The 21,380-nt window shown below is 53.9% G+C and overlaps 6 protein-coding genes across 6 annotated transcripts; 4 read left to right on the forward strand and 2 right to left on the reverse strand.

Annotated features, from left to right (window-relative positions):
• Positions 1-115: 115 nt before the first annotated feature.
• On the reverse strand, positions 116-2,950 carry BO80DRAFT_498726 (pentatricopeptide repeat protein). The gene has a single exon (XM_025724146.1). It carries the CDS (start codon positions 2,755-2,757, stop codon positions 304-306), a length of 2,454 nt encoding a protein of 817 aa, XP_025580144.1. The 5' UTR covers positions 2,758-2,950; the 3' UTR covers positions 116-303.
• Positions 2,951-3,084: 134 nt separating this feature from the next.
• rsm25 (mitochondrial 37S ribosomal protein mS23) lies at positions 3,085-4,343 on the forward strand. The gene is made up of 2 exons (XM_025718504.1): positions 3,085-3,658; positions 3,741-4,343. Exons 1-2 carry the CDS (start codon positions 3,219-3,221, stop codon positions 4,105-4,107), a joined length of 807 nt encoding a protein of 268 aa, XP_025580145.1. The 5' UTR covers positions 3,085-3,218; the 3' UTR covers positions 4,108-4,343.
• Positions 4,344-5,173: 830 nt separating this feature from the next.
• Positions 5,174-8,316, forward strand: BO80DRAFT_430982 (putative cell morphogenesis protein Sog2; the record flags this gene model as incomplete). The annotated part of the gene is made up of 3 exons (XM_025720722.1): positions 5,174-5,592; positions 5,663-5,774; positions 5,836-8,316. 3 exons carry the CDS (start codon positions 5,174-5,176, stop codon positions 8,314-8,316), a joined length of 3,012 nt encoding a protein of 1,003 aa, XP_025580146.1.
• A 5,575-nt stretch (positions 8,317-13,891) lies between these two features.
• On the forward strand, positions 13,892-15,765 carry BO80DRAFT_344719 (TCP11 family protein; the record flags this gene model as incomplete). The annotated part of the gene is made up of 2 exons (XM_025715289.1): positions 13,892-14,812; positions 14,860-15,765. The coding sequence occupies 2 exons, from the start codon at positions 13,892-13,894 to the stop codon at positions 15,763-15,765; spliced, it is 1,827 nt and encodes a 608-aa protein (XP_025580147.1).
• A 904-nt stretch (positions 15,766-16,669) lies between these two features.
• Positions 16,670-18,159, forward strand: BO80DRAFT_460880 (uncharacterized protein; the record flags this gene model as incomplete). Its single annotated transcript, XM_025722417.1, has 1 exon — positions 16,670-18,159. Exon 1 carries the CDS (start codon positions 16,855-16,857, stop codon positions 18,157-18,159), a length of 1,305 nt encoding a protein of 434 aa, XP_025580148.1. The 5' UTR covers positions 16,670-16,854.
• BO80DRAFT_498731 (uncharacterized protein) lies at positions 18,149-19,872 on the reverse strand. Its single transcript, XM_025724147.1, has 3 exons — positions 19,237-19,872; positions 18,970-19,188; positions 18,149-18,919 (listed from the first exon to the last, which is right to left on the reverse strand). Exons 1-3 carry the CDS (start codon positions 19,741-19,743, stop codon positions 18,635-18,637), a joined length of 1,011 nt encoding a protein of 336 aa, XP_025580149.1. The 5' UTR covers positions 19,744-19,872; the 3' UTR covers positions 18,149-18,634.
• Positions 19,873-21,380: the final 1,508 nt, after the last annotated feature.

The following is a 21,380-nucleotide window of genomic DNA, read 5'->3' on the forward strand; positions in this document are numbered from 1 at the left end:
TGAGGGAATGCGGAAGGAACGACACACGGACCACGTGACACTGATAGTCCCAATTGGGAAGGCAGGCTATTCGTGAATTTAGTAGACAGTTTACCAGGGAGAGTTGGAAATGTATGCATTTTAAGTGATTTCAGAAACTAAAGTAATAGTAAAAACACATGAGCTTGTCCACTGTACAGGAAAACAAGCGGCATCCGCCGAGGGTGCCGTTGGAAACACCGTAATCAGGCTGCGCCTGAGGGTATATATAACAGGTCTATAATACTATACATGCATCCCCGTCCCATTCCTAGTCCCCTTTATTTAGTAACGCCCTTGGAGTCTATTCATCTGCCTCTCTAGTTCCTCCTTGACAGCCAGGACGTCCAGCGCCTTGCGCTTCTCGGGCTGCCAGATCCGTTCGATCTGCAGCCAGACCCTCGTGAGCTCGTCCGGTCCACAGCAAGCGCCAAATGCCCGGAGAATGATGATGATCATCCGGCGACCGAGAAATACGCCATTCTCGATCCGACGCTCATTCTCTTCCGACGCTTGCGGCTCAGGCTGTGGGTTCTGAGCTTGCTGTTTGAACAATTCGTCAATATCGATATCCTCGTCCGACGGCTCCATGACTTGCTGTTCCTGATTTCGAACATCACCAGACCCCTTGGTAGCGGTGCCAGCCAAGGGCAATGGTGTATATAGGCCGCTTGGCTTTCGCGAGATAGAAGGCCAGCCTACGTCGAGAGCGACGGGGCCACCGTGTGACGCATTCTCCGCAACCGGCTTCCCTTGATGACTGCGGTACATTTCAGTGAGTCGCCCCCTTGACTCATAGAGAGCACGTAGATAGGCTTTCCATGTCACTTGCAACCGTTCGGCCGTCCAGCCCTTGCGGTGGCGCCCGTTTCGGGCGAACCCATCGAAAAGTAAAAGGTAGATCATACCACGCGGGGGCACCACAAATACTTTCTCCATGTCTGCAAGAACAGACATAAATGCATGTATATCGGCCGTTTTGTGGGCGTGCAACGAGAGAAGTATATGAAACGTCCGCGTGTCAGGAATCGCCCGAACTGAATTTTGAAGGGCCCGATGGTGGTCAGGCAGGATGCCTTGGAGTGATGTGGATTCTTGCAGAACCCGACCTAACTTTCTGACTCGGCTTCGATATAGGTTCATCTCTGACACAAGATTGGGACTTCCTGGATGTTGCGACCCGAGACTCTGGTCGCCTGCTTGCTGCAAGGTAGCCTGAGCCTCCATCATTTGCGCATAAATCTGCTGTGCTGTTTCCACATCCCCCGCGCGAATGAAGGACGCCATTAGGCAATTCATGACGACCGTGTCAACAATCTCACCACTCGACACAAATTCTTCGAACGCCTGCTGGATGCCAGCAACATCCCCTTGCATGCCACAATAATACAGCTGCGAGACCTTCCCGAAGCGACGGAACTGGATATTACGCTTCTTCATTTCTTCCAATAGTCGTTCCGCAACAGTGAACTGGCTCGCTTTGATGGCAATATCGAAGAGGATGGTGAATACAACGCCATCGGATTTGATACCTCCCAAATGTTCCATTTGCTGCCAGATACCAATCGCCTTGACCAAATCTCGCTGGCGAACCTTGCCTGATGCCCGGCCTGCAAGATGTATAGCGGAACTCCACAGTGAGAGGGACATGGGCAGCTTTGCAGCAACCATATCATCCACCAACGCAAGATAGCGCCGAGAATCGACCCAACGGCGATGCGGAGGATCGGCGAATCGACGTAAGAGAGCCCCCCGAGAGCTCTTGGACAAGTACGCAACTCCGGGGGCAGGAAGATCTCGGTAGAGTCGAAAGACATAATGGTTGGAGATCTTTTCGTCCCACATAGCGTCCAAAAAGATCTCGACGGAACGGTACTCCAAGGCATCGCGCGAGTTGTCCACCTTCTTCTGGGAGGCATCAATAGCGGGCAACGCCTTTGGTGCCTCATGAGCGACAAGATCAACTGCCTGTTTCCAGTTGAGTGAATCACCAAAGGCAGCTCGGTATACGTGCGAGGTTGATATGTATGTCTTCTTGGTTGGACTCGTTCTCCTGTAGTGACGATATTTCTCTGGCTTGCTCATTCCCTCACCTTCAGGGGTGCTGAGGCTCGCAGTAGAGCTATCTGCGCTGGTTGGGTTCGTATCTGCCGTTGGTATCTGTCTGCTAGATGTTTCCAGAGATGTTTCCTGCAACCCAGCATTTTGGTGTTGTAACGTTGAATTCGTATTCGTGCCTTGGTAACGCTTGTCGAATGAAGGGCGCTTGGACGGGCTGTTCGCAAAACGGCTCTCTTGGCCATCATCATCTTCCACTCTCAATGCAACCCCGGAATTAATCATTCGTTGTGCACTTGAATGATGCAGCGCCCCCGCTGATGCGCCTAGACAATCAAGACGATGTTTTGACGACAATTGCCTGCGGTGTGCCAAACGCCGGTCCTGCCATCTAACCACGTTGCCCCCTGGATTATTCATGGGAATTGTAGACAGCCGCCTGGCGCGAGGGGCGTGTTCATGGCAGTACCCTGCCATGACCAAGGAGCCGACGAAAAGGTCTGCTAACGACGCCGCGGTAGGGCGAGCACGCCTGGAACCGAGTCGTCTGATAGAGGCATTGTAGGAGAACGAGTCGGGGGTTGACATCGAAGCGTAGCGGGCGGGAAGGCTCGTATCCAACTGCTGCGAGGGGGGTAGTCGCAGGTCGGGTGAGCTCTGGTACCTATTGGGAGGAGGCATGAGATGGCAGACATCGTGGCATTGGATCAGCCCTGCATGTCCCGAGGAAAACTCGAGCAGTTTAACTGAGGACGGAGCCGGCTGCTTTTCAAGCGCGGCTGGCCGTAAGTCAGGAAGAAGGCAGGGGGAGCACGAGTGGCCTGGAGGAATCCCAGTGGGCAGAGGGATGCTAGGTGAGGGAGTAGACAGCGAGGTGAGCTCCGGGTCAAATTATTATTATGGGCTTTCGCTGGGCTTGTCTCTGGCTTTGCACCGGGCGGAGCCGCCGGCGGGCCAATCGGAGGCGCGCATTGCCAATCCTCTTTTTTGCACCCTGCGCTCATATCATCTGGATCCCGAACCACCACTTGAACCGCCCAAAGCCTGCCACGGACCCCCCGCGATCCCCGGCCAATTGATCCTGTCGGTGCTGCTCTCCGACTGCCTGCTTGTTATTCGCAGATTCTGCACCGGCTCTCACGATGGGCAGATATAACCTCGCGGCCCTCCGGGTTCGCAAACTCGCTGTGGCAGAGCAGCTCGCTTCAAAGCGTAGTGCTGTTACAGATCCCCCCCGCTGGCTGGATGTAATGCACGACGTCCCTCCGGCCCAGGTTCTTGTGCGGAATCAGCCCCAACAACACCAACTGGTTCGCCAGCGTCTGAAAACCATCCCCGGTGCATCGAAGCCGCAGGCCGTCTTCGAAGTCCAGGAGAAACGCGTCAAGCCGAAGAAGGCAAGCCGCATGTTCATGCCTGTTGAAATCAAGTACGAGGAAGATCAGCTGCGCAAGGAATTCTTCCGCGACCACCCCTGGGAATTGGCACGACCCCGAATCCTCGTCGAAAAGTCCGGCAAGGATTTTGAAAGATATAACTGGAGCCGGCTCCAGCAACCGGGAAAGAGTCTGGATGGTGAGAGGTACGTCTTATGTTCTTCTTCAAGGCGGGAGGGGCTCGCATCTAGTCCGATGATGCTAACGTTCTTGGCTTCTGCCGAATAGTGTTGTTCAGCGACAGCTCTGGCTCCTTAATAATGTCCCCGATATGACCAAGAGCGCCGCCTATGATATTGCACGCCGCGAGTTTTACCGCCTCCGTCTACAGGAAGACATTGAGCGACGTGTTGCTGCCGAAGAGGCCGAAGCTACTGGTGCGGTGTTCGGACCGACACGCCTAGAAATCGGTATGGAGCTCGAGAACCGGGAGTATGAGCGTTGGAAACAGTGGGCCAAGACAGAAGCCCAACTTTCAGACCAGAGATTGGCTGCATTCCTTGGGAATCCGGAAGTCCAGGCTGCTGCTGCTGCTGAGGAACCAGAACAAGCCTTGGAAGATGGTGTCGTGGACAAGGCTGGACAAGCAGCGTGAACCCGGGGCAGCTGTCCTTGTTAGGAGTTTAGTATAGTCAACCCCGGAAGAGAGGGGCTTTGCCAGACTCTCTTATGGCTTATGTACACTACTGGATTGTCTTCATTTTCTTCTTGGGTTGCTCTCTGTTGTTTGTTCTGTGTTTCTTTATATCCTGGTTGTGAATAAGATCCTTGGGTCATATGTATAGATTTGTTACTATGTTAGCATCCGCTATGCTGACTAGCCAAGTGCAGCTGTAGCTCTGCATCCCACCTCTGAAACTGTGAGAACATTTCTACAAGGTCACCGGGCAGTTCGTGAGCCTGCGAACCTCAAACAATAGTGGTGTTTCAGGTGTGTTTGCCGGATGTCCCCTGGGCCAATCATCGGGGCGGACTTATCGCGCCCGGCACCCCCAGAAAGTTAGCGACGGCAGTTCTTCATCCATCCTGACTTGCTTGTCAATCGGCTTGTTCGGCCTGCAAGAGACTGCAGATTATCCTGGCCATTGGCATCGGCGTCTACCTCCTTGGCAGCGGGAGTTTTCACAGTCTGAAGGTCATTCCTCCTGCATGCTTGGATGATCGGTCGGGCGGTGGCTCTCATCTGACAGCTGCACCTCTTCGCGTTTCACTGCTCACCCTCCCCCATCTTTTGGCACCGAGGACAACCGACTGGGTGATTGAGCCCTCTGATACAACCTGTCAATTCGACAGCTCAACCAGCGATCGCGCAAAAGCTCATCCTACGGTCCCTCCCTACCTCCGATTCCTCCTTCAAACCCGAGCGGGTCCTCGTCCGTTTGAAGCCCAACGGAAGCGCTCTGGCCAGCCTCGCGCCGCCGTTGAACCTGGAGTCAACTCTACACCCATTTCACTTCTGCATGGCATCTCACCTCCTTCGGTCTTGACGGTTCCGCCGCTATTGCAGCGCCTGTTGATCATGCTTCGTTCCGGTTTCAATGCATGTCTCGGTGACCCTCTGATTAACTGATCAACTGTTCGAATTTCGACTCCATTAGGAGTTAACCGAAGTCAACTGGTTGGCTCCCTCCTTTTCAATATCCTCAGCCATGCTGTCCACAATGATCCGCCCGGAGGACGCCATCAGGATGCCTCGCTCGTACCGCAGTGACGTGGACGAGGATGATGTGAACAGACGAACTCCGGAACACAACATACTTTCCTCCTCCTCTTCCTCTAACAACGATGGAGCGACCAAAAGCGAAGATGAGATGACACTAGTAAATGGGTCTGCCGGGGATGGGCGCAGCAGTAGCCTCGGCAAACATCAGACGGGTCCCCGTCTTTTGTCACCGGATGAAACGATTGAATTGGCACGTCGTGCCGTGGAGAATGGGATCCAAGAGACCAAACGCTCTTTGGCTGGCAGCGAGGCAGTCAGCGATGTGGTGAAACCCAAGTTGACCATCGATTTGGGCCACTCCAACATTGTCCGCATACCCGAGGCGGTAGTGGACACCATCAAGGATGAAGTGGAAAGGTGTGTAGGACCTAATGGCTTCATCTATGATCGCCATGACTATTGCATCCAGACAACTAACGGCCGACAGGCTTTCTCTATCGAACAACCATCTTTTCCATATCCCCTACCGATTTGCCGAATGCTCCCATCTTCGTTATCTCAATATTCGGGCAAATAGTTTTCGAGAATTCCCCAAAGGGGTGAGTGTTACGTACTCAACCAGCCTATGTGGTAGTTCGTAATCTCTGACTCTACATGTAGGTATACAAGTTGCCGCTTCTTGAGATATTAGACATCAGTCGCAATAAGATCAGCCACCTTCCGGAAGAAATCAAGAAACTGTCCTCTCTCCGGGTTTTATCGGTGATGCAAAACCGCCTTGACGATTTGCCTCTAGGGATCTCCGACATGAATAAACTTCAAATTCTCAAAGTCGCCGGCAACCCCTTGCGGGGCCCCCTGCGACGGCTTCTCGAGACCTCTGAGACAGAATTTGCCCCCTCGACCATGACAGACAATGAGAAAGAAGTCGCGGTCACTGCCGAACTCAAGAGGTTCTTGAAGACCAAACAGCCCGTTACGGCTCTGGAAAGCGAGAGGCACGAGATCAGGTACGGACTTGACCCTCATCCAGATGTCACCAGCTCACACTGGCTTTCCAGCGAGGGCATGTTGGACACGCCTAAGCCCGTCAAACGCGGAGTGAGCAGTCGGTTTCCTGTCATCCCAAGCACCGGTGACATCTCTTCGGATCCCAAGTCACCGTCACTGTCTCGACCCCCGCCGATTCCTCTCAAATCTCACTACCGCATCGCTTCGGGGCAGCACTCGGTCTTTCACAGCGGCTTTCTCCCACGGCCCGGGGCCCGGCCTATCGCTGGAGTCAATGAACGCAACCGGAGCAACAGCGAAGGGATCATCCAGGCCTCGCTCGCGGCGCGCAACAAACGGATGGGGGTCATTCGGAAGAATACCGATTTAGGGACGCTGGACGAGACGCGACCGTACCGGAACAGTCATCTACGGGGTCTCAGTTACGGCTCGATTCTGCGCACGAGGCCCATTGCAGCCGTGTGTAACAGCAACTCCTCCAGTCCCAGTAGCCCGAGGGAACGCAGGCGCTTAAAGGATGGCTTTGTGAATCGGATGTCGAGTCTCCCGGAACATAAGGGCGAACGAGAAAGAGCAGAGCCGATCATTGAGTGTGCCAAGGGGATTCTGTTCGCCCTTTTCCAGGTCCAATCGAATGTGTATTCCCTGATCAATGTGATCAAACGCGATGATGCTCGGCGGAACAGTCTCGAGATCGTCTTCTACAATGCCTCTACCCACGTTGAGCGACTGAATGAGGCCATTGAAAATGCGGAGCATAGTCGCTCCGGTGATGTGGACGCCGTGCGAACATCGAATGAGGCTGTCAAACGGGAATGTGAAACATGCATCATCGCGTACACCCATGTGGGAACCCAACTGCGTAACAGCATCGACAAGATCGTCACCAACGGCGACCCCCGCTACCTGCGTTCCTTGATGCTTATGATATTTGGCAGCGTGGTTGAACTGCGCAACGCCTGTGCGAGCTTGCGCGTTCCCCTCCAAGCTCGCAAGCGGCCTTCTGTGGCGAAGCCGCCTATACCGGAAATCAAAGAGTCTGCTGGTTCGGACCGATTCCTGGGGCCCACCGTCACTCCAACACGGGGGAGAGCGCCATCTTTGTCGACGCGTCGGTACCGAAGCGACACCACAATCCAGCACCCCCAGATCACTACGACGGGGCCTTTCCAGGCGGCCCAGAACTACCAATCTGCCGTCAGCTCGCCTGGGTTTGCTCCAACGCCTTTTAGCTTTGGCGCCCGGAGCCGGTCGAGCAGCCGGTCTAATCATATCAATACCTCGGTGCCGTCCTCTCTCGCAACTCCTCGTTCAGGCGAGTCCTTCCCCCCAATGCCCAGCGCCGTTGTCCCTCGGATCAATCCTTTGACGGGCCTGGATGAAATTGAAGAGGAGCGCATTTTTGAAAAGATTTTCTACCAGCTTACCTCCGCCTACACCGCCGCCCTCCAAGCGCTGCCTTTGGCGCGCCGTCAGCTGGTGCGATGCCATGAGGTAGCGGAGCAAGAACACGAAACGGAAGGCATCTTGATGCTATGGAACAACCTGATTCGCCGGTGTCGAGTGTGCTTGGAAGTCTCCGAGGCGCTGGGGCTTCGTCTCTCCAACATGAAGGTGAAGGAGCCCGGCGGCGGAATGCGGAACCAGCGGGAGTTCTGGCAACTTTGCAAGGCGTTCATGCAGTCCTTTGTCGACCTCGTTACCGACATGCGGGAAGTTCGAGGTATGCAGCTTCTTCCCGGTGACCTCATTGTGATCCTTCGTCCCGTGCAGAGGGCCAGCCGGGAAGCTGGTCGGTTGATCGATGCTTCGCCGTGGTCTTATCTTGCAGATATGGCCCCCGGCAACGCACCGGCCAACATCTACGGGCCACCGTTGCAATCCCAGCATTTGCAGCACCAGACGTCCGTGTCGAATTCGAGCAGCTTTCATATCAACTCCAGTGCATCCCCACAATCGATCCATCTCCCTGCGACACCGCTGAGTGCTGCCCTTGGACCAGCGGCGCAGGCGACGGTGCCATCTACCCCCGCGAGTGCGTACAGTGACAAATTCTTCGAAGGCGATGTATTTCAGAGAGCTGACTCGTTGCTCTCGATGCCCAATCAGGCACCGTTCTTCAGACGGTGAGGTGGTAGCCACCAACTTTGCCTCCTCAAAAGAGGCGCTTCTTCTGGAGTATGTGTTGCATGGGGTTTTTCCATACATTGTGCTATTGTCTGCTGCGAGGTATGGCTACTCCAATTTGGATGCTGGGCCTGGGGCCACGCAGTCCTATGATATATTGGAGATCCAACCAACGCCGGACGGCTTTCGGCAGTCCGCCTATCCCAGCCGTGACTTTGCGTGCCTATCCGCATCTTTCGATCTATGTTGTTGGTCTTCAACCTTGTTGTTTCTTTCTTTCGTTCGATTTCTCGTTTCTCAGGCCCGCCTCCATTTTGCACTCGGAACGCAGGGAGTCGGGGATAAAAAGGACTCGATTGGGTTTGATTTGCGACGGACGGCGTACGGGTCTTATCTCTCAGGAACCTTGCATAGCGTGTCAATTAATGATGATGACAATACCAGATACAGCATTCTAAATCCCATGTAATGGAGTAGCCGGAAAACAGCACCAGTGATACCGATACTACTTACGGTATATTCAATTCCTTTGCTTGTGTGGTCGCTCGCTTAGTGAAGCAAGCAAAGCAAAGCGAAGCAAATCAACAAGGAGACGCAACACCCGGCAATATCATGCATATAGCAAACATCTCCCCCCCCCCCCCAACCCCCACCCAGTACATACAGTCCATCCCTATATCCCAAGCAAACAAAAAATCTCCTGCACGTCGCCACATCCGGAATACATTTACATTTGGAGCTTATCGTGAGTCATGCTGCTGGTACTTACTGGTACTCCGTCCTGTCTATCCATCACAGTTGTATAATTGGGAGTTTTGTCTATCTGTGTGTCTGTTAGTACGGACTCGGTGTATTTGCTCGGGCCAACTAACCAACCAGCCCGCTTGAGTACATTCATTCTTTCAACGTGGGGGGATCGAGGTGTGGGGTATATTCTGTTCTGTTATTTAACAAGAGACCAAGTACGCAGACTGAACAGAACTATCCAGACATGTACATATACACACCCCCACACATATTCCTCTGTAGAATCTAGTGAGATAAATCTACCCCTCCAATCCACAACCTACATATCTCTACAAGCTGAGCACTCCGTTCTATCACACATACAGCAGAAAAGGAACCGCCCATGTCATGTCATGTCATGTTAAGCTAAGTTGGAGATAGAATAACGAACCAAGCCCCATACCTACCATCCCAAGGCTAAATTCCAATTACGCCCATCATCCGGGGATGGAAGGGCGGCCAGCAAGCGGGCGGATTTGGTGTGACTTGAGAAACTGTCGTTGAATACGGTTGAAATACCAATGTGGCAGGGGGTTAAGAGAGGAGGTGGGGCGGGTGAGGGCTAGACGGTGGGACGGGTCGTGGTGTGTTGTACATAGTACATACGTGATGCGTTTTTTTTTTTTTTTGCTTACTGCTGCTGGTGTTGCTGTGGCTGTTGCTGAGGAGGTAGGGGAGGGGGGCCTTGGGTTGCACAAGATCTGGTGCAGAAGGTGGGGTTTGGAATGTAGATGAATGGGTATGCAGTATGTTTGGTTAAGTTGGAATTTGATGGGAGAGGGGTCGGAGATCTTGGGCAGATGACCTGGGTGTTGGTGTGGTGATGGTGGAGAGTATCGTCTGGGGAGTGACATTGAGTGGATGGATGGATGGATGGATGGGATGATGCAGCTATTGAATGACGGTTTGAAAAGAGACTTTGCCTTTCATCAGTGGTATCAAAGTGGAACTGGACTGCTGTTAAGCCATATTGCTAGAGTAGTCATCGGTTGTAGTGCCTACTATACTTGGATATGTAGAAAAACTGGACTAAGTGCTCTATATAATGAGTGACAAATGGAATCGTCCGGTCTGGCTGAATGGGAATCAAGAGCATGCGGCAGAATAAGTACTTTAGGATCGAGGGCTCAAGAATTCAATGAAACATCTGAGGACATCTGAGGAAAATGAAGTGCGAATCTACAGAGTAGTGAAGGATCAGCATGGCAAGATCTATCCGTTAGTACAAATGGAGCAGGCGTCGAAGCAAGCAACTAATGGATTCTGTCATCGCATATACAGACGCCGAAGGAATGGCCTTTTACCCTATGGTCATATGCCGGATATTGTTCCCGGACCGATGGAAGATACTTCCTGTCAGTTATACCTGAGATCTATGCTGGCGCCGTGGAGAGCTATAGGTGGTAGGTATGTCCGTGGTGACAGATGTACTGCAGACTGCATAGGGCACGGGGCACAGGGCTAGGGCCAGTGGTGCTGTCACGGGATGGATGGTATCCTCTCATCTTTGGCCTCAGCTTCTTTCGCGGCTGCCTGTCAGTCTGGCCCGTGTCGGCTAAAGCATCACCTCCGATCATCAACGAAAAGTCGGTGTCGTGAGGCCAGAAGAATAACATCATTCCTCCCGCCCTGACGGCTGTGTCCTTGTCAGGCTGACCAGCCGGAGAGAAAGTGGCTTCGCCCCCCGCCTCAGTAGAAAAACTAGGCACGGAACCAATGATGGCACCGTTCGGCATACATCTTGTGTGTCGCCTGCAGCAGGCCCAGACGAACTGGGTCTGCCCCCAACACCGCTCTTTATACCAGCGGGCTTGCAAACAGCCTTGGCTTTCCAATTGCTGCTGCTCCGACCCGGTCCGGAAGAATGAGGCGAGTGCGCGTGGAGTATCTAATCGTTGTGATCGGTGCGCTACCAAAGTGAGGCGCCAAGCGCACGCCAGAGTCCAGCAGTGAAGCCCCTTTATTCGCGCGCGGCCTTGGATATGATCCAGCCACATTGTCTGCTTCCCCTCCGTTTTCGTCGCCAGGCACCTCCCTGGGATCCACCCTTGGGACCTTTTAAGATTCCACTCGCCAGGAGACTCCGAGCTTAAATAATAATCTTACGATGCCGATCGATAGGTTGCTCCTGACGGAGCGGTCGGAGTCAGTCAATAATCCATACCTCCTTGAACCCACTGGCAGGGGGAAGCCGGCCGGATTCTGATATTGTGGTTAAGAACTGGGGGACCAGGGCTGTCGCTGACTCGGGTTGGTCTACCGATGCCACCACGCGTGTGATCCACTCTGACCGAGACTCTTGGTGGGTTTTCTCTATCAATCTGCTCTGTTAGGGCGGGTGGATCGGGAAAACATCCCCATGTCCCACCTCGAAAAGGAACCAATCCATGGTCGGGATGGACGATACCTGGTCACGGGTTCTGGCCTTTCTCCCACGCTGTTGCCGCTACAACGGAGGACGGCGGCGGCGGCGGTGGTGGTGGTGGTGGTGGTGAAGAATAGGGGTCTTGTAGCGCAATCTTCCGTCGGCGGTCACCGACCAGGACTGGATCGCGGCTTGGAAATGTCGGTGGACCAAAACGGAATCCAGCCGAAGACTATCACCGTCAATCCTACATGCGATCGAACGGAGTAGATGATGAGTCCTATGCTGGACTTTTAAGGTTTCGATGAAGCATGAGCCAGTGTTTCGATCGCAAACAAACCGACGGGAAGCATCCTGTAGGGGCTGAAGGCGCAGGCCACAGGGACAATTAATTGGTACCTGACAGGGTACAGGCGACTAGACGACCATCCACAAAGTCACCACACGAGGCCAGCCTGGATGGTATGAGAGAGCCGTTGACGGACTCTTTTCCGGTTTGGGGGATATACCAAGAAAGTCAAAGGAGAAGAATGATCTGATCGGAAAACATGGATGATGTGACCGGGTTATATCCCGAGCTTCTTCAGTATGTCAACGATGACGAAGGCAGTTCCAGGGGGGAACTTTTGAATGCATGAAGGGCTGGAATGCCCGGATGCTATTGATGTCCCCTGGTGCCCCCTGCTTGCCCGGTTTTTCCTCCAAAACCCACCCAGCAAGAAAGGGAAAAAGAAAAGAAAGACAAAAAAAAAAAAAAAAAAAAAAACCAAAAAAAACACCCAAGCCCAAAAGCAATATACCTGGACAAAGCCGGGACAAGATGGATCCGTCGTCCCAACTGATCTGAACACCGGGGACGGCAGGCTGCATCGTCCATCTGCACAGGATTCAGTGGGAATACACCGAATGCCCTCGATGGACGGAGGGCGCATGTATACTCCGTGCTTGTGTCCGGCTCCTGCACACCCACCTAAATTATGGTTTTTCTTTTTCGATGATCTCCCACTTTGCTCCTGGCCGAATAGAACCCGACACCCAGCATTGAAGGGTGGCGTCGTGGCCGGGCTGTTGAAACTGGAGACTGGAGGACGTGGGAGCCTGGAGGGCATCCCTCCCTATCACATTGGCTCTGGCACCATGTCCGGGTACCAGCAGTGGCACCGGCACACGCCCGGACCTTGAGATCGCACACGATACCGGCCCCCCGTCGTTGGAGGAATGCTGCTGGGGCGGAGGGAGGGGGGACGCAGTCAGGGATTGTCGGGGGGCGTGAGATTTGACTTTTCCTCGCGCCCTCGCGCGGCCGTTAAGGAATGGATCAGGATCATGATCAGTCCTGCTCTTTACCCACTTCCTGGCAAGTTGCAAGCGACCATCCCCCCGAGGCATCCCACGTCATCCACTATGTGACGAGGGGATCGCTGGACCAGCGGCCACCCAGCGGTTCTTATTGCTTAAACGTTTCCAATATTCCTTTCTTGTCGGCGCCCGTTCCCAGGTGCGAAACACGCCCCGGAAAGTTCGTAGCTTGCTGCAAGCGTCTAGATTAGATCAGCCTCACTTTTCCCAGCGGTCCTGCAAAAGGCAGTCGTGCCTCTGACTAGTCGATCCATGTTGGCCGACTTCTACCACCATATCGCCGCCGCACAGAGCTCGCTTTCTCTTCTTTCTTCCCCTTCTCGTCGGTCTGTCTGTCGGCCTGCTGCGGGCGTGTAATCCTTGTTCTTCTACCGTCTGCCTCTGTCCCCGAACGCCGTTAAATCGAACCCGCATGGCATTGTCATTGGCTATATCAACACACTGACATCCCGGTCTCTTTGTCAAGTGGTCCGTCCCGATTTGCTGCTTCTGGACGTCGTCGGCTGCCTGGACTGCTGTTGCTCGCCATTGTTTGCTATTTCCTTGCCTTTCTGCTGTCGCGCGTAGTCATTGGACCTGCTCCCTTTCATCCCTCTGCTGCCTGTGACTTCCGTCCCTTCCCACTTGGTAGGGAGCAGACAGAAAAAAAGCATTAAACTCGAGGGGGGAAAACAGGGAAGCAGCTGTGACCCAAAAGGTTCACCCAGGGTCTCACTACTATCGAAACACTATTTTGACCTGACCGGCGTCCACGATTGCCCGTTGGATGATCGGCATTGACGATCGCCGTCGTTGACCAACCTCGAGTGCGTACTATTTCTCCCTCCCTCGCCTGGGTGCCTGTCCACCGCAGGCAAGGATTGATCGCAGGGCCGTGGAAGGGATCTCGGTATAGGGCTGCGTGCCTTGCGTCCATCGCCCAGGAAATGCCCGTGACCCCCACGATCTAATCGCTGTCTCCAGGTCCTCGTTCATTCTCCGAACTACCGACGATTCTGGATCGTCGCAGTGCACTTGACTGTTGCTGTTGCTGTTGCTGCTGCTGCTGCTGCTGCCTACACTTGATCGATGGAGATGGACCTTCAAAAAACGAAGGAGGCCCGGCGGAATACGCCGGGCAAGCAAGAAGAGAATTCTGAATGCCCCCTGGAAGCATATGGAGGTGGCCATGCGAAGGACTCTCCTAAAAACGACTCCTTGGACCACCGGGATGCCAGTAGCCATTCGGACTCGACCGACATGCGCCAGCGACGCCAACCTGGTCAATTCGCCTACCATGACGGGGTCGCCCCGACTCTCTCGCCTTCCCTGCAGGCAGCAGCCCGAGCTCTGGCGCCCTCGCCGCAAGCCATGAACATCCCCACGGCCCTGGGTCTCAGCGCAAACCAGCACCGACTGTTACTGACCGCCAAACGGTATCCGCCAGTGACCAAGAGCACGTTGAGTGAACTGGACCTGCCCTGCATCATGAGCAACATCAACCTCCGAATGGACGCCAACTTTGACCGAGATCTGCACTTCAAACCCGACTTGGATGGGGAAAAGGGTCGCCGCAAACGAAAAGAGGCCGCGGATTACTGGGAGGCCATGGCCGTCGAGATTGCCATCTACGCATTTGGCGCCGTGCATGACACCGACGATCATGGCTCGCCGAATCGCCCGCCCCAAACCTTTGAACCCCGACTCCCGGCCATGTTCGAAACCTTGCAAGACGTTCTGAAAACCCTCGTGCCCGAGCGCGATCATCCGGGAGTGGTGCAAAACCTGGAAGTGACGCTCCTGATGCAGCAAATACAGAAGGGAGTGCTGGACATGGTCGGAGTGGCGCGCTGGCTGGCGGCACTGCTCAAGACGCATTGCGCGCCCATGCGCGATGAATGGGCGGATCGCATGGTCGAGCAGATCCGGTCGGGGTCGGAGACACAAAACTCGCTCGAGATTGTCGGCGGACTCCAAACGCTGTTTTCAATTCTGGAGGCGATGAAACTGGTAAGGATTGGAGAGCTTTTGTCACCGGACGTCACTGACCAGTCTAGGATGTTGCCAATCACCAGATCCGCGCATTCCGGGTGCTGCTCATCGAAGACACGGTTCCGTTTCTGCAGGAGTATTTCCGAAGCAAAATTGAGAGGGACAACTTCCGCGTCGAGGCGTCGCGACTGTGGTATCTGGATCTCCGCGACCGGGAATTGCGCCAGATGGCGAAGCCAGTGCCGGTGGACGGGTTCTGGCCGATCTCTTTGTTGTTTGGCGGGATCTCCGACTTTCTCCTGCAGTTCCACCCTCCGGAAGGGTTCCCCGAAACGTTCGTCTTTGATTCGGACCGGCTGTGGCAGCTGCGGTCGTGTCTTCAAAACCTGATCAGCCTCGACATCTGCTGGTTCATCTTTGAATCGTACGTCAACGCGCAAAAACGATATCTCTCGGCGCCGGCGCAAACGTACGCGACGTTCCGCACGCGGATTGGATCCTTGATGGAAGAGAACGAAGAGTGTCCCCGCGGGTCGCCGCTGTGGCTGAAGAACGTGCGCTGCATTGCGCTGGAGATTGCGCGCTTTGCGTGCGCGGCGTGCTTCCAGGACGGATCGGTGTCGGACGATGTCATTGCGCCGATTGAAACGGCACTGGAGTGGCACCTTTCCAACGAGTCCTACCTCTTCCAGTACTTCCAGGGTTCCCTGCGCGAGAGGCTACTGGGAGCGACGTTTGCGACGGCGAAAAAGTACCTGAACATGTCCCCCTTGGCGATCTGCGAGTCGCAGCGCAACCAGCCACCGGCATCCATGGGACAGCAGCACTATGACGTCGAGCGGATCTCGATGCGACTGGCGCACATGGGCGTGCTACACTGGAAGGTGTGGGCGCCGATTCTCTACGTGCGCGAGAGCGTGACACCGACTGACGGGGCGCGGACTGACGGGGCCCGGTCGTCGACTTTTTGATTACGGTCTGGGGTCATGGTTGGTGGCGTTGATTCTTTCTGATTGCAGTTCAGCGTGTGGCATTGTTTGGTTGGCGTTGAGGCATACATTCATCTGGATGGTGTTGGGGCCGAAAAATAGATGGCAGTTGCTGTCGAGGACTTAGCAGCTGACCGGGTATCCTCGATACATCAGTAGTTCTTAATCTCACCAGTTCAAGTTACTCCGAGGAAAGCATATACTTGATTCTAGTGAACGATACCAGAGCAATGGTATGGAACTCCGTAGTTGCATGGAAGTTGTCGGAGTGTTTCCCTTCACGGCTACTACGCAGGATACATTCATAGCAGGGCGTGATCCTCTTGTATATTTATTCTTGATATCACGATAATCATCATCATCAGTGGCAATGTTTAGACTAATAAAATCCTTGCCTCGCACTTACCTACAAATCATATTAGATGGATAAGGTACGGGTGTGTTATAACGGTAGCGAAATGGTAGAGATACTATGAGTGGTATCTAAGTGGAGGAAGAGTTACTTATATATTGATATTGCTAACGAAATAGTATCAACAAATAGTACATTCCAGCTGGTGAATCCGATACGCAGCTACATACCTATATACTAGACCCCATGGAAGTATAATGTATGATGTAGCTAGATACCTGCGAAACTCCCGGTGATGGGTATCTGTACTACCTAATACAATAGTATCATCTAACGATAGTATATTATATATACTAGATTATAGGTATCAGGTACAGTCAATGGACCAGTATGTAGTGTTCAGGAGAAAGAAGTATAAGTATAAGTATCCTGTAACTATGGATGACTGGATGGATCTTATGTAAGCTATTCAGGTCCATAACTCTAATTTGATCATCGCCATAGATAGAGATCTTAGCAGTCACTAGGAGTACTTTGTATTCCAACGGAATAGAGAATAAACAACCAACACATCGACCATTCTCCCTTATTTCATTTCCTCAACAATCAGATTGAACTCATGGACACAACCATCCCCACTACCACACCAACAAACCACACTTGAGCTTATTACTATCATCATTATCATTCTTCTCCTCTTAACCTGGTTCTTGCCAACAATGCATCTCACCAGACCAACCCTCAAAGCCCTCACCACCAAATCCCTCCCCAAAGCCCTCCCCACCCAGAATGGTCTAAAATACCCCTGGCTCCACACCCTCAAATCCACCACCCTCCAACATCTGGCCCACCAAACCGGGATCAAAAGTTCCGGGACGAAGCCCGTGCTTATTCGACGCTTGGAGGGCGAGTTGGCGAGGTGTGTGTATACCCTTCCCCTCGGTCATTATCATGGTTCTGGGTCTGGGTCTGGGGGTGGTAGCGAGTTAAGAGGACGGGGGAGTGGGGAGGGTAAAGAGTTGAGGGTACTTAGTATCGATATGGGGATTCGGAATTTGGCATTTGCGTGTTTGAGGGTAACTATTCCTCCTCATTATTCTCCTGCGTCTGCTTCGGGGGGGTTAGCTGGGACAAAGGATCATGAACCCGGAAAAGGAAATGGGAAAGGAAGTGGAATAGAGAGCATCACCCTCCAAGCCTGGCGACGACTCTCCATTCCCCATCTTAGAGAGGAATTTAACCTCACCCCCCAACGCACATCCAAATCCAAAATCCAATTCATCACCCCCGACGAAGATCCCCCCAGCGAATCTACTTCTGCTGCCAAGGAAGACTTCTCCCCCCCCATTTACGCCCACCACGCATACACCCTCATCACGACCCTCCTAGACCGTTATCAGCCCACACACATCCTGATCGAACGACAACGGTTTCGCAGTGGTGGGGGGTCCGCGGTGCAGGAGTGGACCATTCGCGTGGGTATGTTCGAGGGGATGTTGTATGCTGTTTTGGAGGCCATAGGCCGTTTTTCTTCAACCTCTACTTCGTCGTCGAGGGATTTTGGGGGTGAGGGTCAGGGTGGGGTGGAGGTGTGGGGGATGGAGCCGGGGAGGGTAAGTCGGTTTTGGGCGGAGAGGGGGGTTCAAGATCAGGATCAGGATCAGGGTCAAAGTGATGGGGATGGGGATGAGGGTGGAAAGGGGAAGAAGGGGAAGAAGAAGAAGAGTGTACGAGATGTCAAGAAGATGAAGATTGGATTGGTGGGAGAGTGGTTGAGACAGACTGGTGAAGAGTCTGGTGCGAGGATATTGGTTGAGGATGAAGAGGTGAAGCAATGGGTGGATGCATTTCTGGAAAAGTACCAAGGCAAAAGACGAAGAAAAGATGCAGTGGAATTTGATATCGGAAAACTGGACGATTTAGCAGACTGTCTCGTCCAGGGCATCACTTGGCTCGAGTGGCAGCGCATGCGGCAACAAGTGGTCTTATCGGAGGGCAGATCGATTGATCGCTACTCATTATAATACTATCATAATACTGTAGTGACATTGTATTGACAAACGCTCTCGTAATCAAGTCATCATCTGACAAAATATCTACTAAATCACAAATCAAATGTACAATAGCCGATGTAACCCGTAGACGCCGTCGCCGTCGCCGTCGCCGTCGCCATCTGCGCGGGCAAGCCCACACCGGTAGACCAGGTGCTCTCGAGAAGATTCGTAAAAACGTTGTTCGTTAAGCGGGGGATCGAGATCCAGAGAATAGAAAGCCTCAGTCGGAGCAGAAGAAGAGAAAAAGCCCCAGTCGGAGCAGAATAGAATAAAAGTCTAGGTGAAACGTGAATGTCCAAGTAAATGTCAAGTAATGTCAAATGTCAAGTGCAATGTCAAGTTTGTACCAGAAGCAAAACAGTTATCCTCGTAGGTACAGGCCCGTCTTGTCCGCCACTGGGGAATCTCAATACAGGCGTGGCGTCAAGCGAGTCTCAGTCCCCGTCTAATAGACGCGGCGGAAGTGAGAGGGAAAGGCAACCTTGCTGCTGGTCTGGAAGCCCGTGGGCCGGGCAGCACCGCTGGGGTAAGGGAAGGTGCCGTTGCTGTGGCCGAAGGGAGCACTGGGGGTGGGGACCACCGTGGGCTTGCTGTGGGTGGTGGTCTCGGCGGCGGCAGTGGTCGGGGCCACAGTGGAAGTCTCCGCCTCGGTGGTCTCAGCCTGGCTGGAGCTGTTCTCTCCGATCTTGGCAATGCTGTCGGGGGTGGACAGAGGAGCAGCAGTGGCGGTCTGCAAAGATCAGTAAGGGTTATGGCAGCCAAGACATGCAGGGTACATACCACAGTGACGGTGTCGTGGACAGTGACCGTGACCGGAGCACAGGTCTCGCCAGAGCTGGCAGCAGCAGAGACCGCGGGGGCAGTGCTGGCGGCAGCCGCAGAAGAGGACGAGACGGCGTAGAGGGTGTAGGTCTCATAGGAAGTGGAGGTCGAGGTGACCGTGGTGTCAGAAGTAAGAGTGGTGTCCTGAGCAGTGGAAGAAGCAGTGGCCGAGGGGGTCTATCACGGATTAGTATCGTTGAATCAACTGCGAGTGGGGGGACATACCACGTAGACGGTCTCGACGTCAGTCACGGTACGGTGGATGGTAGTAGTGACGACAGTCTGGGAGGCACCAGTGCCCAGGGTGTAGGTGAGAGTAACATCCTTGGTGGAGGTGACAGTCTCGTAGTCAGTCGAGACAGCATCGGTAGGAGCAGCAGCCGAGGCAGAGACGGGGGCGCTGCTGTAGACACCAGTGCTGAGAGGCACGGGCACAGGAGCAACGGACGAAGCGCCAACGGCACCGGCACCGGCACCGGCAGCCGAGCTGGAACCAGCCGGGTGGATCAGCGCCGAGCTGGGGGCACCGCCGGCGGGAGAGCTGGGAGCCACGGCCGCGCTGGACTGAGGAGGAGTCGGGTAGACGGGCACATAGGAGGTCGACACCGTCTGGTTGCTGTAGCCAGCGGGGTGGATGTTGAACTGACGCGCCTGGAAGCCGTGGTTGTTGGCCTCACCAACGGCGGCGAAAGCACCCAGCAGGGCAACGGAAACCTTGGTAGTAAGCTGCATTGTAGAGATTGTAAGATTCCTTCGGAAAAATGGTGGTAGTGATGGTGGTGGTGTTGAGAGAGACTGCGTGGGCTCAACGAAAGTGATGCGAAATCTATTCGCAAAAAGCAGATAAAGAGTGACTGAAAGGAAGGTCGCAACGTCTCTACACAGAGGACAGTTGAACGGAAAGAATGTAGCAGTCTGACGGGGAGGACAGGCCGGGAAGAAATCGAAGGAGTTAAAAGAAAACGCTCGGGGGGCACAAAAGGAGAGATGATTGATTAAAATCGTTAATTATCGTACGCGAGGTTACCAGGCACCGTACCAACCGCCCTCTTAGTTGCTCCAACATCGTATGGGTTGGCACGCTGGGAAGCGTCTCATACGCCGCTAATCGGCCACTAACGCTAGGCTGTCTCATCTAGGCAGAACGAGGTGGTGTCGTGGTGATAACCTGCATCGAATCAGCGGCGACCCCCTCCTCCTGATATTGTTCTTAATTTTAATTTCCTCAACTGCGAGTGGGTCCCGGCGCAGGAACCACACGCGGATTTGTTGCGGCAGAGATGAGGCCCCGTTTCATCCCGTCACCGCTGCCCATGATTGGCCCTTCACCGCCAGCTTAATCTCATGGTGCCTGGCCGACGGGCCAACCGCACGGCTTTTGAGTCTGTACACTTTTCTCCCCCGTGTTCCCTCTCTGCCAGGGCGCATGCAGCAGGATTTTTACTCCGTACAGGAAATGAGTTGCGACCGTTACCGCCCTTTGCAGGGACAACGCAGGGCTCCAGCGCTTGCCACACTGTTCGGGCAGGAATGCTCAGAATCGTGGCAGCGAGTAGATCGCGTGGATGTCAACATTGCCCCGATCGGGCAACCCCGTAGGTCCTCAAACGGAGCATCCATGGAACAATCATACGTTCGGTTTTTCATCGCAGCGCTTGACTCAACCTCATTTATGGGTCGGAGGTGAATTGCCGTTACCGTAATTTACCGGTGGACACACTTAATCAACAATCCGCGGTGGATTGTGTGGATTTAACCGTGCGGAGATGACAACATCATCCAATATCCATTCCCCGTCGGAGCAACGTACTATGCTAGCTAGCTCTAGGAAAAGGGGTTGTCGAGAAGGATCGAGCTCTATCCTCATCCTGGCCAGGGCGGTTAACCTGATCGCTCAGTTGGATGCTTGCTTGCCACTTGAAGCTTCTGACTGATGCCCGGGGCCAAACCAAACTGGCTAGTCGATTCAGGATTCCTCCTGGTTATAGTGTGAGACGCTTTGTAACCAGATCGCTCCAGTCTGAGACGCCAGCGAACGATGGGGAAAAAAAGTTGAGGAGGCTCAGCATGGTCAATCCCGATTCCCGACACTATTGTTCTGTCAGTGGGCGCGCCCAGCAACGTTGACAGTGTTGATCAAGAATCAACGCGGCGATGATCCTGAGCCTACGAGGCCTCGATGGTTGGTGCACAAAGTGGAGCCAGCCATCGGGCCTAGACAGCGGCGATTTCCTCCAGAACAAAGAATATCACGCCGGTTGATAGCTTGGGGACCCGGCGCAAAGCCAGCGACAATAAATGATATTGTCCGGGCCGGGATATTGACCTGGCAAGTTGACCATGGGATGAACGCTGTGTTCGACCCTGAC

This window comes from Aspergillus ibericus (assembly GCF_003184845.1).
Source record: "Aspergillus ibericus CBS 121593 unplaced genomic scaffold BO80scaffold_2, whole genome shotgun sequence".
Lineage (NCBI taxonomy): Eukaryota > Fungi > Ascomycota > Eurotiomycetes > Eurotiales > Aspergillaceae > Aspergillus > Aspergillus ibericus.